Source organism: Psammomys obesus, unplaced genomic scaffold, assembly GCF_907164565.1.
Source record: "Psammomys obesus unplaced genomic scaffold, mPsaObe1.curated_primary_1811, whole genome shotgun sequence".
NCBI lineage: Eukaryota > Metazoa > Chordata > Mammalia > Rodentia > Muridae > Psammomys > Psammomys obesus.
In genome coordinates, this window is record NW_026590623.1 from 333981 (window position 1) to 352279 (window position 18299).

Sequence of the window (18299 nt, forward strand, 5' to 3'; positions counted from 1 at the left end):
TGGGAGTCCCTGTCGCAAGAGAACGCCACAGGGAAGGAAGGAAACGGTATTGACTTGGGTCACCCAGTATTTCCCTGGAAAAAATCTCGCAGACCAGCAGATATGAGCCGCCATCACTGAACTGGACTCCAGCCACAGGCACAGAGAGCTGCTGCGCGCCAGCTCTCCAGCTGTGTGCCCCAGGGCAACAGAGACTGAGAGTCACTGTTGGGAGAAATCCTCACAGGGAACAAAGCAAAGGGGACGGGCTTAGGCCACCCAGTATATCCCTGGAATAGGTCCCGCAGACCAGCCCAACCCAGGGACCTGCTGTGCACCAGATAGCCTGCTGTTACCAGGAGAGCGGCACCCACCCACCACAGATTACCACTTGGGTACTGGGACATAGAGCCCCAACCTCAGACATACAAAAGCCCAGAATCCTCGAGATCAACCCCCAGATACTGCTCCAAGGGGCAACCAGTTATCCCTAACAAAACTGACCAAACCATGAGACACACAGGTTACAGCAGCAGATCACTAAATCTACAGCAAGAAACCCAGAAGCAGGGCAGCTGTCTTCAGGACTTCCCCAGGCAAGAGGAGAATCCTCTTGACTAACAAGGACCACAGTTACTACTCAGGTGTCTATGCCTGAGTTGAACAGCAGCAAATCCTGAAAAACACCAGCCATACAGTGATTATACACAAAAAGCTGAGAAGGCTTCCTTCAGGAAAAACCATCTTCCTGCCAAGGGGATTCTCTCCACCACAAGATCCCCAGGAACCACCAGAAACTAACCTCAAACACCTAAGATAGCCCAATGGGTAGAGGCCAGCGTAAAAGCTCAACCAACAAAAGACAGAGCAATATGACATCTCCAGAACCCAGTTATCCAGGGGCAAGTAGCCCTGGACACCCCAGCATAATTGAAATTCAAGAAGATGACCTAACATCTATGCTCATGAAGAAAATAACAGAGGAAACAAATAAAATGCGTAAAGACCTAGAAGAAGATAAAGAAAAACAGATTATGGCCATCCGTAAAGAAACAGAGGAAGATAAAAACAAACAGATTATGGCCATCTGTAAAGAAATACAGGAAGTTGTAGCCAAACAGTTTGTGGCCTTTAGAGAGGAAATGCTTAAATCACTAAAAGAAATAAAAGAAACAGAGGACTGTTCAAACAAACAGCTGAAGGAATTGAAGGAAAAACAGTCAGACAGGTGGAGGAAATCAACAAAATGGCCCAAGATATGAAGATAGAATTGGAAAAATTAAAGAAAACACAAATGGAAGGAATTGTGGAGAGAAAGAACTTCGGGAAGAAAACAGGAACTTCAGAGGTTAGCATAACCAATAGGCTACAAGAAATGGAAGAAAGAATCTCAGGTGTGGAAGATACAATGGAAGAAATAGATGTATCTGTCAAAGAAAATGTTAAATCTAAAAATTTCCTGACACGGACCGTCCAAGAAATTCAAGACAACATAAAAAGACAAAACCTAAGAATAATAGGTGTAGAGGAAAAAGAAGATTCCCTGCTCTAAGGCCCAGAAAATATTTTCAACAAAATCATTGAAGAAAATTTCCCCAACTTAAAGGAGAGGCCAATAAGAATACAAGAGGCCTACAGAACACCCAATAAATTAGACCAGAAAAGAAAATCCTCACGCCACATAATGATAAAAACAAAGAAAAAATACTAAAAGCTGCAAGGGAAAAAGGCCAAGTAACATATAACGGCAAACCCATTAGAATTACACCTGATTTTCAACAGAGACTATGAAAGCCAGAAGGGCCTGGACAGATATCATGCAGACCATAAGAGAACACAGATGCCAGCCCAGGCTACTATACCCTGCAAAACTCTCAGTCCTCATAGACAGAGAAAACAAGATATTCAATGACAAAAACAAATTTTAACAATACCTACACACAAATCCAGCGTTACAGAAGACACTAGAAGGGATAATACAACCCAAGAAAACTAGCTACTTTCAAGAAAACACTAACCTCACTACAGTAAAACAAAAAGCAACCAAGCACACAACCTTATCACCACAGCCAACATCAAAGTCAAAGGATCTAACAGCCACTGGTCATTAATCTCTCTCAACATCAGTGGACTCAATTCTCCAATAAAAAGACACAGACTAACAGAATGGATGTGTAAACAAAACCCAGCAAGCAATCTATTGCATACAAGAAACACACCTAAGTCACAAAGATAGACATTACCTGAGGGTAAAGGGTTGGAAGACAGCTTTCCAAGCAAATGGACCCAAGAAGCAAGCAGGAGTGGCCATTCTAATATCTGATAAAATAGACTTTCAACCAAAATTAATCAAAAGAGATGGGGAAGGACACTTCATACTCATCAAGGGAAAATTCCACCAGGAAGACATCACAATCCTAAACATCTATACCCCAAATACAAGGGCAGACACATTTGTAAAAGAAACATTGATAAAACTTAAACCACATATAGATCCCCACACATTTATAGTGGGAGACTTCAACACCCTACTCTCAACAAAGGACAGGTCAACAAAACAGAAATTAAACAAAGAAACAACGTCTCTAACAGAGGCCATGAATCAAATGGACCTGACACACATTTACAGAACCTTACACCCAAACACAAAAGAATTTACCTTCTTCTCACACCTCAAGGAACCTTCTCCAAAATAGACAACACAGTTGGTCACAAAGCGAGCCTTAACAGATACAAGAAGATTGAAATAATCCCTTGTATCCTGTCTGATCACCATGGACTAAAGCTGGACCTCAACAACAACAGAAATAGCAAAAAGCCTACACACACATGGAAACTGAACAACTTGTTACTAAATGACAGCTGGGTCAGGGAAGAAATAAAGAAAGTAATTAAAGTCTTCCTAGAACTCAATGAAAATGAAGACACAACATACCTAAACTTGGGCGACACAATGAAGGCAGTGCTAAGAGGAAAGTTCATAGCTCTAAGTGCCTTCAAGAAGAAATTCGAGACAGCTCATTCAAGTAACTTAATGGGCCACTTAAAAACCCTAGAAAAAGAAGAAGCAGACACACCAAAGAGGAGTAGACAGCTGGAAATAATGAAACTCAGGGCTGAAATCAATCAATTAGAAACAAATAAAACAATTCAAAGAATCAATGAAACCAAGAGCTGGTTCTTTGAGAAAATCAACAAGATAGACAAACACTTAGCCAAGCTAACTAAAAGGCAGAAAGATACCATCCAAATCAACAAAATCAGAAATGAAAAGGGGGACATAACTACAGACACTGAGGAAATCCAAACAATCATTAGGACTTACTTCAAAAGTCTATATGCCACAAAATTTGAAAATCTAAATGAAATGGACAATTTCCTTGATCGATTCGACTTATCAAAGCTGAATCAGGACCAGGTAAATCAATTAAATAGTCCTATATCCCCCAAGGAAATAGAAGCGGTCATTGAAAGTCTCCCATCCAAAAAAAAGCCCAGGACCAGATGGTTTCAGTGCAGAATTCTACCAGACCTTCAAAGAAGAGCTAACTCCAGCTCTCTTCAAACTCTTCCACAAAACAGAAACAGAAGGAACATTGCCAAACTCATTCCATGAAGCCACAGTCACCTTGGTACCTAAACCTCACAAAGACCCAAAAAAGAAATAGAATTTCAGTCCAATCTCCGTTATGAACATTGATGCAAAATATTCAGCAAAATAGTTGCAAACCGAATAGAAGAACACATCAAAGATATCATCCACTATGACCAAGTAGGCTTCATCCCAGGCATGCAGGGGTGGTTCAGTATATGGAAATCCATCAATGTGATCCATAATATTAACAAACTGAAAGAAAAAAGCCACATGACAATGTCCCTAGATGCTGAAAAAGCATTTGAAAAATCCAACATCCATTCATGTTTAAAGTATTGGAGAGATCAGGGATACAAGGCACATATCTAAAGATAGTAAAGGCGATATACTGCAAACCTATAGCCAACATCAAACTGAATGGCGAGAAACTTAAAGCAATCCCACTGAAATCAGGGACAAGACAAGGCTGCCCACTCTCTCCATATCTCATCAACATAGTTCTGGAAGTCCTTGCTAGAGCAATAAGACAGTTGAAGGGGATACCAATTGGAAAGGAAGAAGTCAAATTATCACTATTTGCAGATGATATGATAGTATACGTGAGTGACCACAAAAACTCTACCAGAGAACTCCTACAGCTGATAAACAACTTGAGCAAAGTGGCCAGATACAAAATTAACTCAAATCAGTAGCCCTCCTGTATACAAAAGACAAAAGGGCTGAGAGAGAAATTATGGAAACAACACCCTTCAAAATAGCCACAAATGACATAAAGTACCTTGGAGTAACCCTAACCAAGCAAGTCAAAGACTTGTATGAAAAAAATTTCAAGTCTCTGAAGAAAGAATTAGAAGAAGATATCAGAAGATGGAAAGATCTCCCATACTCATGGCTTGGCAGGATTAACATAGTAAAAATGGCCATCTTACCAAAAGCAATCTACAGATTCAATGCAATTCCCATCAAATTACCAACACAATTCTTTACAGACCTGGAAAGAAAAATTCTCAACTTCATATGGAATAACAAGAAACCCAGAATTGCTAAAACAATCCTCTACAATAAAAGATCTTCTGGAGGTATCTCCATCCCTGATCTTAAGCTGTACTTTAGAGCAACAGTTATAAAAACTGCCCGGTACTGGCATAGAAACAGAATGGTGGATCAATGGAACCGAACAGAGGACCCAGGAATAAACCCACACACTTATGGACACCTGATTTTTGACAAAGATGCCAAAACCATACAATGGAGAAAAGATAGCATCTTCAACAAATGGTGCTTGTCTAACTGGATGTCTACATGTAGAAAAATGCAAATAGATCCATAGTTATCACCCTGCACAAAACTAAAGTCCAAGTGGATCTTAACATAAAAACATAAAAACAGACACATTAAACCAGTTAGGAAGAAAATTGGGGAATACCCTTGAACTCATTGGCACAGGAGACAACTTCCTGAACAGAACACCAACAGCACAGGCTCTAAGAGCAACAATAAATAAATGGGAACTCATGAAAAGGAAAAGCTTCTGTAAAGCAAAGGACACCATCATCAAAACAAAACGAGTGCCTACAGATTGGGAAAGAATCTTCACCAACCTTCAATCTGACAGAGGACTAATATCCAGTATATATAAAGAACTAAAGAAGCTGAAAAACAGCAAACCAAGTAATCCAATTTAAAAATGGGGAACAGAGCTAAACAGAGAATTCTCTGTAGAGGAACATTGAATGGAAGAGAAACACTTAAAATTAATGCTCAATGTCATTAGCCATCAGGGAAATGCAAATCAAAACGACCCTGAGATTTCAACTTACACCCATCAGAATGGCCAAGATGAAAAACTCAAGTGACAACACATGCTGGAGAGGTTGTGGAGAAAGGGGAGCCCTCCTCCACTGCTGGTGGGAATGCAAACTCATACAACCACTGTGGAAATCAATCTGGCGCTTTCTCAGACAACTAGGAATAGTGCTTCCCCAAGATCCAGCCATACCACTCCTAGGCACATATCCAAAAGGGGCTCAAGTACACAATAAGGACATTTGCCCAACTATGTTTGTAGCAGCTTTATTTTTAATAGCCAGAAGCTGAAAACAGCCCAGATGCCCCTCAGCTGAACAATGGATACAGAAATTGTGGTACATCTACACAATGGAGTATTACTCTGCAATGAAAAATAAGGAAATCATGAAATTTGCAGGTAAATGGTGGGACCTGGAAAGGATCATCCTGAGTGAGCTGTCCCAGGCGCAGAAAGATGCACACAGGGTATATACTCACTCTTATAGACATATAACATAGGATAAACCTACTAAATGCTGTCCATCTAAAGAAACTAATCAAGAGAGAGGACCCTGACTAAAATGCTCAATCCCCATCCCGAAAGGCAAAGAGGATGGACATCAGAAGAAGAAGAAAACAGAAAACAACCTAGGAATCTGCCACAGAGGGCCTCTGAAAGGCGCTACCCTGCAGACTATCAAAGCAGACGCTGAGACTTATGGCCAACTATTTGGCAATGTGCAGGCAATCTTATGTAAGAAGTGGGAAATGGTAAGATCTAGAGAGGACAGGAACCCCACAAGGAGAGCAACAGAACCAGACAATTTGAACACAGGGAACTTCCCAGAGACTCATACTCCAACCAAGTTCCAGGTATGGAGATAACCTAGAACCCCTGCACAGATGTAGCCCATGGCAGTTTAGTGTCCAAGTGGGTTACATAGTAATGGGAAGAGGGACTCCCTCTGACATAATCTGATTGGCCTGTTCTTTGATCACCTCCCCCTGATGGGGGAGCGGCCTTACCAGGCCACAGAAGATGACAATGCAGCCACTCCTGATGTGATCTGATAGACTAAGATCAGAAGGAAGGAGAAGAGGACCTCCCCTATCAGTGGACTTGGGGAGGGGCATGTGTGAAGAAGGGCAAGGGAGAATGGGATTGGGAGGGGAGGAGGGAGGGCTTTATGGGGAGATACAAAGTGAATAAACTGTAATTAATAAAAATAAATAAATTAAAAAAATAGAAAACCACACTTAATTAAAAAAAACAACAAATGATTTAAAAAAAAAGAAGATGGGGACAACAAATACTATATGCATCACTTACAACAGGGTTTCCTTTGAATTGTGATTGATGTCAGATCTCTAGACTAGTTTCGTTCCAAGCAAGAAGACTCTGAGTGCTATAATCACGAGCTATCAAACAGGAGGACACAAGGAGAAGCAGTCATGGGAAAGAGAGAGTGTGCCATAAGCTAAACTTCAAGCAGTGCAGGTTGCAGGTTGTGAAACAAGTTATCCATATATATGTCCTATTTCCTGAGGCATTTGGGGAGACACAGTGTATATTACTTACTTTCATCACTACTGGGTCCAAATATCTAACAAGATGCAGCTTAAGGACTTATTCTGGCTCACAGTTCAAGTGATAAATTCCATCAGGGCAGGGAAGACATGGCGACAGGAGCAGAAGTTCACTGTATCTGCAAGAAGGAGATAGAGGGTGAGCAGGAAGCATGGCTGGGCCATGAAATCTCAAGGCCCACCCCCTGGTGACATACTTTCTCTAACGAAGCTTCACATCCTAGTGGTTCTATAACCTTCCTAGCAGCGCAACCATCTGGGAACTAAGTGGTCAAATACATGTGTCTATGGGGACGTTTCACATTTCAACCACGGCATCGTGATTTCTCCATTTGCCACATTCCCGGGTACACAGAATAGGGGCTTTAATGGAATCCAAACTTTGTTGACCTTCTGCAAACAGGGGATTTTGGAGATGGTCCAGTTGATCAAGCACTTCCCTTCCAAGCATGGCATCCTGAGTTTGATCCCAAAGCCCATGTCAAAATCGTCATCATAATAAAAAAGCCAAGCATGACATATGCCTATATAATCCTAACACATGGGAGACATGGGTAGGTGGGTTTCTGTGAGTTCAAGGATGTCCTGGTCTACCTTGTTAGTTCTAAGCTACACATTGAGAACATGTCTCCAAAAAAAAAAAAAAAAAAAAAAAAAAAAGCCAACTATGGAGGTCTCTATGGGATTACATGCAAGTGATCCCAGCACTGAGGAGGTGGAAACAGAAAGATTCCTGGGGCTTATTGGACAGCTAGCCTAGCCTAGCCTAGTCGATAAGTTCCAGGCCAGGGACAGACCCTATCTCAAAAAATTTCTATGGTGATGGCATCCGAGGAATTGAAACTTGAGCTTATCCAGTGCCTTCTAGATTTGCATATGCACGCACAGCTTCTAGAAGGAACCTACCCCTGTCACAGATGAGCCACACTTAACAGAACTAGTGGGAAATGTGAGGCACAGACCAGCCTATTTAACAGGAGCTGAGCCTCATCACAATAGGCCTCAGCTGATTCACTAACCCCACCCACTTCTGGGGATTTCCAATAAAAGACGTGGAAAGAGACATTTTCTTTCTTTCCTTCCTTCCTCCCTCCCTCCCTCCCTCCCTCCCTCTCTCTCTCTCTCTCTCTTTCTTTCTTTCATATTAATCACAGGTTATTCACTTTGTATCCCAGCTGTATCCCACTCCCTCATTCCCTCCCAATCCCACCCTCCCTCTCTCATCTCCTCCTTGCCCCTTTCCAAGTCCACTAATAGGGGAGGAACTCTTCCCCTTCCATCTGACCCTAGGTTATCAAATCTCTTCAGGACTGGCTGCCATGTCCTCCTCTGTGGCCTAGAAAAGCTGTTCCCCCATCAGGGGTGGGGGGTGTAGAAGAGCCAGCCATTGAGTTCATGTCAGAAATAGTCCCTGTTCCCCCTTACTATAGAACCCACTTGATCACTGAGCTACCATGGACTATATCCGAGCAGGGGTTCTAGGTTATATCCACACGTGGTCCTTGGTTGGAGAAACAGTCGGAAAGAGATTTTTTCAATCCAAGTGCTACAACAAAAACAAATTTTTTACTCATTATTCTCTTTTTCAGTTTTTTGTTCCCGTTTTCTCACTTTTATCTCATTTTATTTACTTATTTTTAATTGGGTTTTTACTTCTCTCTTTTACATTTTTCCATTTTTTAAAAAATCTTGCTTCTTTTTTTCTTGCCCCATCTCCCTTTTCTATTCTTTATTATTATTCATTTACCCTCATTAACTTTTTGCCTTTACATTTGCTCTGTACTATTTCCTACTTTCTTTTCTGTTGCTATTGGTGGTGCAGCTGTTCTGAAACTATGTTTGGAGGAATTTATTTTATTTTGTAATACCGAAGAACAAACCCAAAGCTCTGCGATTGCTAAACAAAGCATTCTTATACTGAACTACATCCTTCTTGATTTTTGAAATAGGGTCTTGCTACATAACCTACACCAGCCTGATACTTGCCATGGTCTGCTTCAGTCTCCCACATTCTAAGAGTAAAGACTGTACCACCATGCCTGGACTTCTGGCTTGGTTATGTGTTATTCTCATTGTTGTTGTCGTTTCTTTTCTCCTCTTAGAGCAGTCTTCATGATCAAGCCCCCAAGAGAAAGCTGTTTACTAGGGAGACACATGAAAATGGAAGAGACTCCCATTCCACCAGACACACAGATCTCAATGCAAAAACAAAGTCAATATAACTCCTTCAGAGGTTTATGACTCCAGTAACTGAAGTGGATGAAATGCTGGGACAAAGATTCAAAGATTGACTTAAAATCATCAATGAATTCAAAATGATACAAATAAACAGCTGAATGAATCAAGGCAAGCAATATGGGATGTGAAGGAATAATTTAAAAAAGAGAGAGATTCTGAAAAAAAGAATCCAACCCCATAAACTTTTAAACCCAAATACATGTATATAAGCAATGAACCCAGTATTTACAGTAATCATTTAAAAAGAAGTCATAACCAGGCACCTTTAATCCCAGCACTCAGGAGGCAGAAGCAGGCAGATCTCTGAGGCCAGCTTTGGTCTACAGAGTAAGTTACAGGACAGCCAGGGATGCAGAGAGACCCCGTCTCAAAAAACCAATAGATAGATAAATAAATAGACGAATGGATGGATAGATAGACAGATAGCTAGCTAAACAGGTAGATAGAAGTCATGAATTTCAATGGAGCGAAAGAACATAGAAGGAGTTGGAAGAGAGAAGGGTAGAAATGATGTAAATTCAGTATTCAAGCATAACATTGTCAAAAAAAAAAAAAAAAAAACCAAAACAGGCCTGGTGGCACTTACATCAGGCATCTACTGATACAGTTCCAGGGGATCCATCACCTTTGTCTGGCCTTCTTAGGCATCAGACACACCTGGTGCACAATATACATGCAGCCACTTATACATACATTTTGGGGGTTCGTCTGGTGCTATGTATTTTGCTCCCCAAGGTCTGCTTGCTGTCTTTTACGAGCAAACACTCACGGACCCAAAATGACGTTTTGTAACCCTTGCCTCCCAAATTATTTCTGATTGGATAATAAAATTGCTGACACTGGGCTGAGTATGGAGAGGGAGGAACAGCCAAGGTGAGCAATTTTGGTGGGGGGTGTGGTGGGGTGGAGATAGACTACAAGAACAGAGATTCAGGAAAGGAAGAGAGAGAGGACTGATTCCAGAGAAGATAATAATGTATTGGGGATTTTGGATGGGAAAAATATAGACTGATAGCAGGATAGTAGATTAGATTTTATACTCAGCTCTGTGCTTAGCTTTGAATAAATCATAGTCCCTATGTGTGGCTATTTGGGGAAATTGCTGGTCAAGGAATAAAGAAGGCTTTACTAAAATATTATGAACAAATATTAATTATTAATATTCATTCAACAATACACATAAAATAAAAATAAATACTTTAAAAAAAACCCAAAGGCATAGAGTAGCATACAGATTGAGATTAAATCACTGTGATAAAGCGCTGATTCCATGGTTGCTAATTCAACTATTTACTAAACTTTATTTCTGCCCCAAGGTCAATACAGGTGGACGTTCAGAGCCATTAGCAACCATGTGCAAATAGGATTAAAAATTAAAGTTACTTCATTGGCCAAGTGTGTACTCAATTGGGTAAAAAATGTGGACTATCTTCCCTTTTAAGTTACAATCAAGTATCTTTTTCTTAGTGTCACATATTTTACATTTTTGTGCTTTTCTGATGATTTCCCCTTAAACATGGCCCCAAGTGAAGTCTGTAGCACTTCCTCACAAGACAGCGGCAGGTGATTTACACAGGCACAGGAGTGTGAGATAAGCTATGTTCAGATGGGTGTTAGAAAGCCAACAGTATTGAATAATCAAAGTGCTTTCAACAAAATGCTCATGAAACTAGCTCTATGGATTGGTAGATTGATAAATACTTAAGACCAGAGAGAACTATAGAAACTTGGCTCTCTAGTTCTTCTGGGAACCTAGGCATATATCCAAAAGATGCTCAAGTATACAGCAAGGACATTTGCCCAACCATATTTGTAGCAGCTTTATTTGTAATAGCCAGAAGCTGGAAACAGCCCAGATGTTCCTCAGTTGAGGAATGGATACAGAAATTGTGGTACACCTACACAATGGAATATTACTCAGTAATAAAAAAACAAGGAAATCATGAAATCTGCAGGTAAATGGTGGAAACTAGAAAAGATTATTCTGAGTGAGGTATCCCAGAAGCAGAAAGACACACAGGGTATATACTCACTCATAAGTGGCTGTTAGACATATAATATAGGATAAACATACTAAAATCTGCATACCCAAGGAATATAATCAAGAAGGGGGACCCTGGGTAAGATGCTTAATTCCCATTCAGAAAGGCAAAGAGGATGGACATCAGAAGAGGGAGAAAACAGGGAACAGGACAGGAGCCTACCACAGAGGGCCTCTGAAAGACTCTACCCTGCAGGGTATTGAGGCAGATACTGAGACTCATAGCCAAAATTTGGGTACAGTGCAAGGAATCTTATGAAAGAAGTGGGAGATAGTAAGACCTGGAGAGGACAGGAGCTCCACAAGGACAGCAACAGATCCAAAAAGTCTGCGCACAGGGGTCTTTTCTGAAACTGATACTCCAGCCAAGGACCACTCATAGAGATGGCCTGGAACCCCTGCACAGAGGTAGCCCATGGCAGTTCAGAGTCCAAGTGGGTTCCATAGTAATAGGGATGGGCACTGTCTCTGACATGAACTGATTGGCCTGCTCTTTAATCACCTCCCCCTGAGGGGAAAGCAGCCTTACCAGGCCACAGAGGAAGACAATGCAGTCACTCCTAATGAGTTCTGATAGACTAGGATCAGAGGGAAGGGGAGGAGGACCTCCTTTATCAGTGGACTGGGGGAGGGGTACAGGTGGGGTAGAGGGAGGGAGGGTGAGTTAGGTGGAAAGGAGGGGAGGGAGCTACAGGGGGTATACAAAGTGAATCAAGTGTCATTAATAAAAATAAATTGTAAAAAATGGAAAAATTCAGTGGCAAGCAGGGGAAATACTAGCACTCTGGAACCTTCTAGAAAACAAGGAAAGAACTACTCCCACTTTCAGCTGGGAAAAGCTGGGTACAAGACAGTCTCAGGCAAAGTATGATAACACTGGTGCCTCCCTGTCCCTGCAAGGCCTTCCTTGTGTTTCCATTCTAGGCCTTTAAACTGTACTCCTCTGTATACACTTCCAAATATCACATATGCCTGACTGAGATTTTTAATTCACACATGTGTATCCAAATCTAGGAAACATCCTGGAATTTACTTTATGCAGTCATTCTTACTTTTGAAACATGTCAAACACAACCTTGGGGTGTAGGCTGCCTCCATTTCACCAGCTGGGTGCATGGATTAGTCTGCAAGAGTGCATTCCCTTACCCAGGGGAATTCAGAGAGTTCCCAAAAGGTTACCTTCGTCAACACCCTTGTGACTGTGTCCTTGCCCTCCCGGCACTGAGTTCTTCACTTTAGAAGGGCAGCAGTTAGCAGTTACCCGAACCTAGGGTGCTGTCTTGAAAGGGATGGGAAATTTATCAGAGTGCTTAAGGAAATTGCCAAGCACATTGTGATTTGTGTTTCACTGACTCTGCCAAATTACCCACTCAAGGAGATGCCCTTTACTAGTGGCATCCTTCACCTCAAGAGGTAGGCAGACTAAAATTTTGAACCTCGACCACCCTTGGTAGGGTTAAAGCTCTTTCGTGTTTGCAAACCTAGTCTGTGAACATTGATTTCAGTTTGCAACTTCAGGATCCATGATACTAAATGTCTTGGTCCTAGACCGAGGAGATTCCCTCCTCATTGCCTTAACTAGAGGCGAGGATGGCATGGGGTCTGGAAGAAGTGGGAAAATTGTAGCCTGTCAATACAGCATCGTGGGAACATGGTCCCTTACAGTCACAGTTGCTGTCTATACAGCCCATGGCTCGAAAACCATCTTCTATGTATCTGTCCCTTCTGTAGAGTACCAATCTGGCTATGGTCTTCTTTGCCCACTGTCCTGTTGAGCGGGATGTCTGGCTATGAAACAGAGGCTCTCAAATTGTTTCTGTGTTGACTGCTCCACAGGCGTCACGACACTGAATCCTCACAAGCCCCTGGCCTATGTGTGGTTATTTCCTCCAATTTACAAGGAGAAAGAGCCTCAAAGGGTGCAGTTCTCCTTCCATAAGAAGTCCTGCCAGAGAAGTTGAGGAAAAGATAGAAAAGGCAGACTGCACCATAACCTCAAGGTTCCATCCACATACCATACCTCCCACCTACCTCAGTTTCCTCCACAACTCCATCAAAGGCCCCTTACAACACCCCCCCCCAAAACCGGTTTGGACCAGCTGGGATCAGAATTCTCAACAACCAAGCATCCTTATTCTTATTGGTTAGGGCCTGGACAATGGCTCAACAAGGATTGATCTGATTGGTGGAGGGTAAGCCAATGAGAAGGCCATGGTGAGGACATCAAGGCATTAGAAGGTTTCTCTTGTTTGAGGTTCGCACTAGTGTGTGCGTGTCTATGGTGACCATGTCTCTGAAGGCCTAGGTGGTCCAGTGAAGACTAGGGATACCGTTGTCCTCACAGGCCAGGCCATGTAGACTATCCCCGAAAACCTGAGCTTCAACAAGGTGGTGGCACTTGAAGAAGTAGTCCTGGATCCCGAGGATGGGGAAGCCCCTGCCATCCGTCTCGATGGTCTCTGCTCACTACGGGATCTCAACCTAGACCCTGACATGAGCTCTTCACCGAATAGCCTAAGTGAGAATGAGGTTGAGACTGAGCACAACTCTGAATTTGGTTCAAGGTCCAAATTACAGGTGCTGGAATCGGGAGTGGTGGTCTATCAAGATCACGGAGAGCAGTCTGTAGCCTCAGCCATCGACAAAGGAGATGTTGTGGACTGCTTACCTCTTGTCAGTGACAAGGTTGACAAGAAGGTGCGACAGCCAGCTGACCAGGTGAGCCGGGATGCTAGAAGCTACTTACCCTCAAAAAGCTGTACCACCCAACAGCCTCCGATGAGCGCAGAGGCAGACAGTAGCAGGAGAGGCAGGCCGAGCAAAAGGTTGGTAGATGTAAAGCAGGGCTCTGTGGCCCCAGTCCAGCACCGAAGGGCCAAAGGAGCCAGGGCCTGCAGGACAAAAAAGAAGAAGAAATGCGTCAAGAGTAAGAAAGTCGTCCCTGAAGAGATCCAAGATCCATTGCCTGACTCTGACTCCTCGACAGATGAGTGTAGTGAGGTGCAAGTCATGAGGGTGACCATTTGCTTCAAGAATGGAGAACAGATCGTATCTGGCAATGCTATGAATCCAGCAGTCAGAACCCGGAAAAGGAATGTCCAGCCCAGAGACAGTTTTCATAACACGGCTAGCTCTCAGCAGGTGTCTGCGCCTAGGAGCCACACCTTGGGGATGAGCAAGCTAGGGGCCTCTTGTTCGAACAGAAAAGCAGCTGTGTTCAGAGGCAAGGAACAAAGCAGGTCCCGTTACCCAAGAGCTGTTGCTGGTGGGCTCTGGAAGGCTAATCCTAAAAAGAAATCAACCCAGGAGAAGAAGCCCCTACAGGATACCCCAAAAGTCATCGGGAGAAGGCCTGGCATACTGTGGGGGCAAAGACCCAAGGCAGCTCCTGTGGAAACAGCCACCATCCCTACAGTAATGTGTGCCTCTACACTAGAGAGTTCCAAGAAGCACTTCACAACACCTGTAGAGGCCACTGAGCCCACCGATGCTACACCCAGGAAGAAAACAGTGGTAAAGAATACAAGGAAGACCTTGCCAGCAGCCAGGGCAGACAGGGGCCTTGTGCGTAAACACATCATGAAGAATTTCTCGGTGGTGACCCCAACACCAGGGTCCTACAAGCTCAAGGAAACTCTCCATGCCCAAGTAAATAGACTAATCCTCTGCTTCCTCTCACCCTTTCCTTCCCCTTCCCTTTCCTCTTCTCCTTCCCAGCCCACACATTCTCTCCCCCCCCCGCTCCCTCTGCCCCTGCCTTGGCTTGGAGGTTTGTCAGGGGACACTAATCCTGACTAGGATGTTCAGGGTCAGTAAGTAAGGGTGGATATCAGGAGAGCCTGGGTTACATTCCCATCCCTGTGTGTTTGCTTCTCTCTAATCAGGCTGGGGTAGGAAGTGGGCCTGGCTGCCAGTTTGGGTGATTTGGTTCCAGAGATCCCGTGAAGTGTGGGCTGTACAACTTGGGTGTATAGTCAGTCCCAAGGGCTTCCTGATTCCTCCCTGACTCCTTTCCAAGGAAGCCAGGCTAGGACCTGAGCCTTTTCAGTGCCTGTAGGCTCCTTCCTGGCTGAGCTCTGCCTTTTGACCTGAGCCTGGATGTGGAGCAGAGGGTGCAGATGGGATGAGTTTCACAAGCCTCCATTTGTTACTCCACTTACCCCTCAGCCCCTCCTCAACCTATACTCAGTGAGAATTTTTGTGTGTGAGGTTCCAACACACAGGGCAGAGCAACCTTGCAAGTTGGTGGATCATGCGGAAATGAACAGTGGTGATGCCAACACTGGAGCACCCCACTTTCCAGAAAGTTCATTCCTTTTGTCCTGGAGCCAGAGAGACTTCAATCCTTGGGGTGAGTCTTTGGGGTTTGATAGCAGTGGGATAGAGGAGGGAAATGTTAGGTTCTGTAACTGGGGATTGCAGCCTTATTTCTGGGCTTCACTGTCTAGGCAGAGAGCCTATGGGAGACTGGGTATGGGCAGGCCGTGTTCTCACATGAGAGGGATCATGATATACATGGCTATAAAGAGTGGGGCAACTCCAACTCTAGAAGCTGGCTTTCAGCACTCCAAATCTTTTCTGGTGAGCCCTACTGTGCTGGACTTCACTAAGTTCCTGGCTGTGGCTGTTGCCCTATTAGCACCAGCCCAGGGCTAAATTTCTAGTGCCCGTAGAGCCTCTGTTCCTGGGCAGCAGGGAAGGCAGGCGGGTAGGGTGGAGCTGAAGAACCAAGAAAAAGTACAAGTCGCTGCCAGCAGAGGGCGATGTTGCCTCATTTTACAACTCCCCAGGCCCTTCCCGTCTGGATCTCAAGCCTGGATGCTGCATCTTGTGTTTTCTTTCAGGTGATGAGGATCTATCTGTGGTTCCCCCATTCCCTGTTGGGGACAAGCAGAATCAAGCACCAGGGCTACTAGGATGTCGGCAGGTAGAGTTCTCTTAGTGAATCTGGCTCCTGTGCCCACTTCCTTTCTCTCAGGATTGTGTGCTGGTCTTGTCACGGGACTGAGGGTGGGATGTATAAGGACTTGGGGGTGGGGTGGGGCGTGTAAATGGAAAGGAGGCCAGGACATTAAGTGTTAATCTTTTTTTTTTTTCTTTTCACTTTTTTGTCTTCTGGATTAGTGTCCTTTGCTAGAGAAAGAAGCACACAGGCTGAGGAAGCAGCTAGGTATGACTGACCTTGGGCAGGGGTGTGTAAGGGCGGAGGTGGGGGGGGGGCGGTCAGGCGCCAAGGGAAGGCCAGCCAAGCAGGTACCACAAGTCCTCTGTGCGTTGACTGCTGTGGCATGCAACAAGAGCTGTGCGCGTATGTTCTCCCAAGTGCCCGCCCACAATGTTCTCTTGCAGAGGACATTTCCGCCTGGAACTCAGTGATGCGCGGAGGAATCAGTCCCAGGACTGTTTGGAAAGGGACTGGGAGGCAGATTGCTGATTGGGGATTCCCTGTGGTTAGAGGAGCAAAGAGGTTAATTGGGGTAGTTTAGTTCTCTCTGTCTGTGTCTGGAATACTCATTTATGCCTGCGTTTCAGCCGACATGTGGGCCCTCAACAAAAGGTTCCAGGCCCTTTGAAGTAAGGGTACTGCTATCTGCAGCCCTTCCCATACTCCTGACTGCCCAGGAAGCCAGGTCTCGCCTGCCAGGCTGGATTCAGTATCTTACCACCTATGGATCCCCGGGGATGTGGCCTTGCTTCTTCCTTCTACTTATTCTACAGTCGGAACCACCTTTGCTGCCCTGATTGGGCCCCCTGTCTCCACATGGTGACAGCCCCAGCATATTAAAGTCGTTTTTGCTGTCTTCTGTTCTTTCTCTTTTTGTCGGGGCACAGCAAAAGGATGGGGAGTTGTTCCTTTCCCCAGGCCCTTAAGAACGGTAGCCCTCAGGGTAACCTGGGCTAAGCATTTCTGCTTCTGAGAAGGTGCCTTGCACTCATTCATCCCTATGTGCTAGGTTTGGATTCTGTGAGGTGGAGCCTGGCCCAGGCTGCATTTCATCACTTCCACACGGTCCCTGTTCCTTCCTTGACTACTGCCCTTCTCTGGAATAGTCATAGAACCTGTTTTTGCCTGATGTTCCCTGAATTCAGCAGAAACTTCTGAGCTCTTCCTTTGAACTAAAGGGGGACCTCCATTCTGGATCATTTCAGCAGACATTAGGGTATCATTTAGACTCATCTTACCCCTTCCCTGGGATCCATCCTTTCTGGATCTATTCTCTCCTTGTGGAGGCAACACATCCAGGGAGGGTTTGACCAAAACTTGCACATTATGCTTGGGCTATTGCAAAACCTTCACCTTGGGAACTCAGTTTTCGTGTCCTTTGATTTACCCCTCACCCATTGTATTATCGGGATGCAGACCAAGATAACACCCCAGTGGGGAGTGGAGCAAAACAAAGTTGGAGCAACTCATGGTGGGGAAATGGGTTGGAGAGAAAACAGAATGTCACCTGTTCTTCTCTGGAGCTGGAGATGGTGGTTAAGTGGCTTCTCTGAGCCAATCTGGAGGGACTGCTCACTAGCAGCTTAAGAGAGGAGGGTCAGGGACCAGAACCACTACATCCTCTCATACAGACCAGCCAACTGCCTTTCTTCTGCTCTCATTGGTTGCTGAGACGATGCATCCACACATGCAAGCATGGCAGCCACCAGGCAACTTTGGACCTCCCGCATGGCACAGGTTTTCCTGGGTATGATACTTACATATCCCAGGTCTGTCTTCCAGATTGTCTCCTGAGGCCGAAGGACCTCTACCTGAGCCCCATGTTCTGAAGTTAGCATCACAGAGAGTTGGGAAGCTTTGGGGCCCTTGATCCAGGCCCCAGAACCTGGCAGGAACTCACAGGCAGATCTTTGGTTGCATGAGGTCAGGCAGGAGAAGGTTCTGTCACCTCCCATTCACCAGAGATTGTTCATTTCATGCAGGGAACAGGTGAAAAGAAAATTCAGGGCCATTGAGTCTATTCACAGGCTGTGCATGCTTGTAAATCTGTGAGTGGCTTGTGATTACCCTTGAAGAAAGGTCTGACTTGGGGAGTAGCAGGTGTAGGGGTGGGTCCCCAGTCTGTA

At 44.4% G+C, this 18299-nt stretch overlaps 1 protein-coding gene across 1 annotated transcript; it reads left to right on the top strand.

The window, feature by feature from the left end:
* The first annotated feature begins 7039 nt into the window (after window positions 1–7039).
* LOC129677373 (uncharacterized protein CXorf49 homolog) lies at window positions 7040–17018 on the top strand. The gene is made up of 6 exons (XM_055608027.1): window positions 7040–7088; window positions 13633–14876; window positions 15396–15579; window positions 16019–16155; window positions 16353–16398; window positions 16761–17018. Exons 1-6 carry the CDS (start codon window positions 7040–7042, stop codon window positions 16799–16801), a joined length of 1701 nt encoding a protein of 566 aa, XP_055464002.1. The 3' UTR covers window positions 16802–17018.
* Window positions 17019–18299: the final 1281 nt, after the last annotated feature.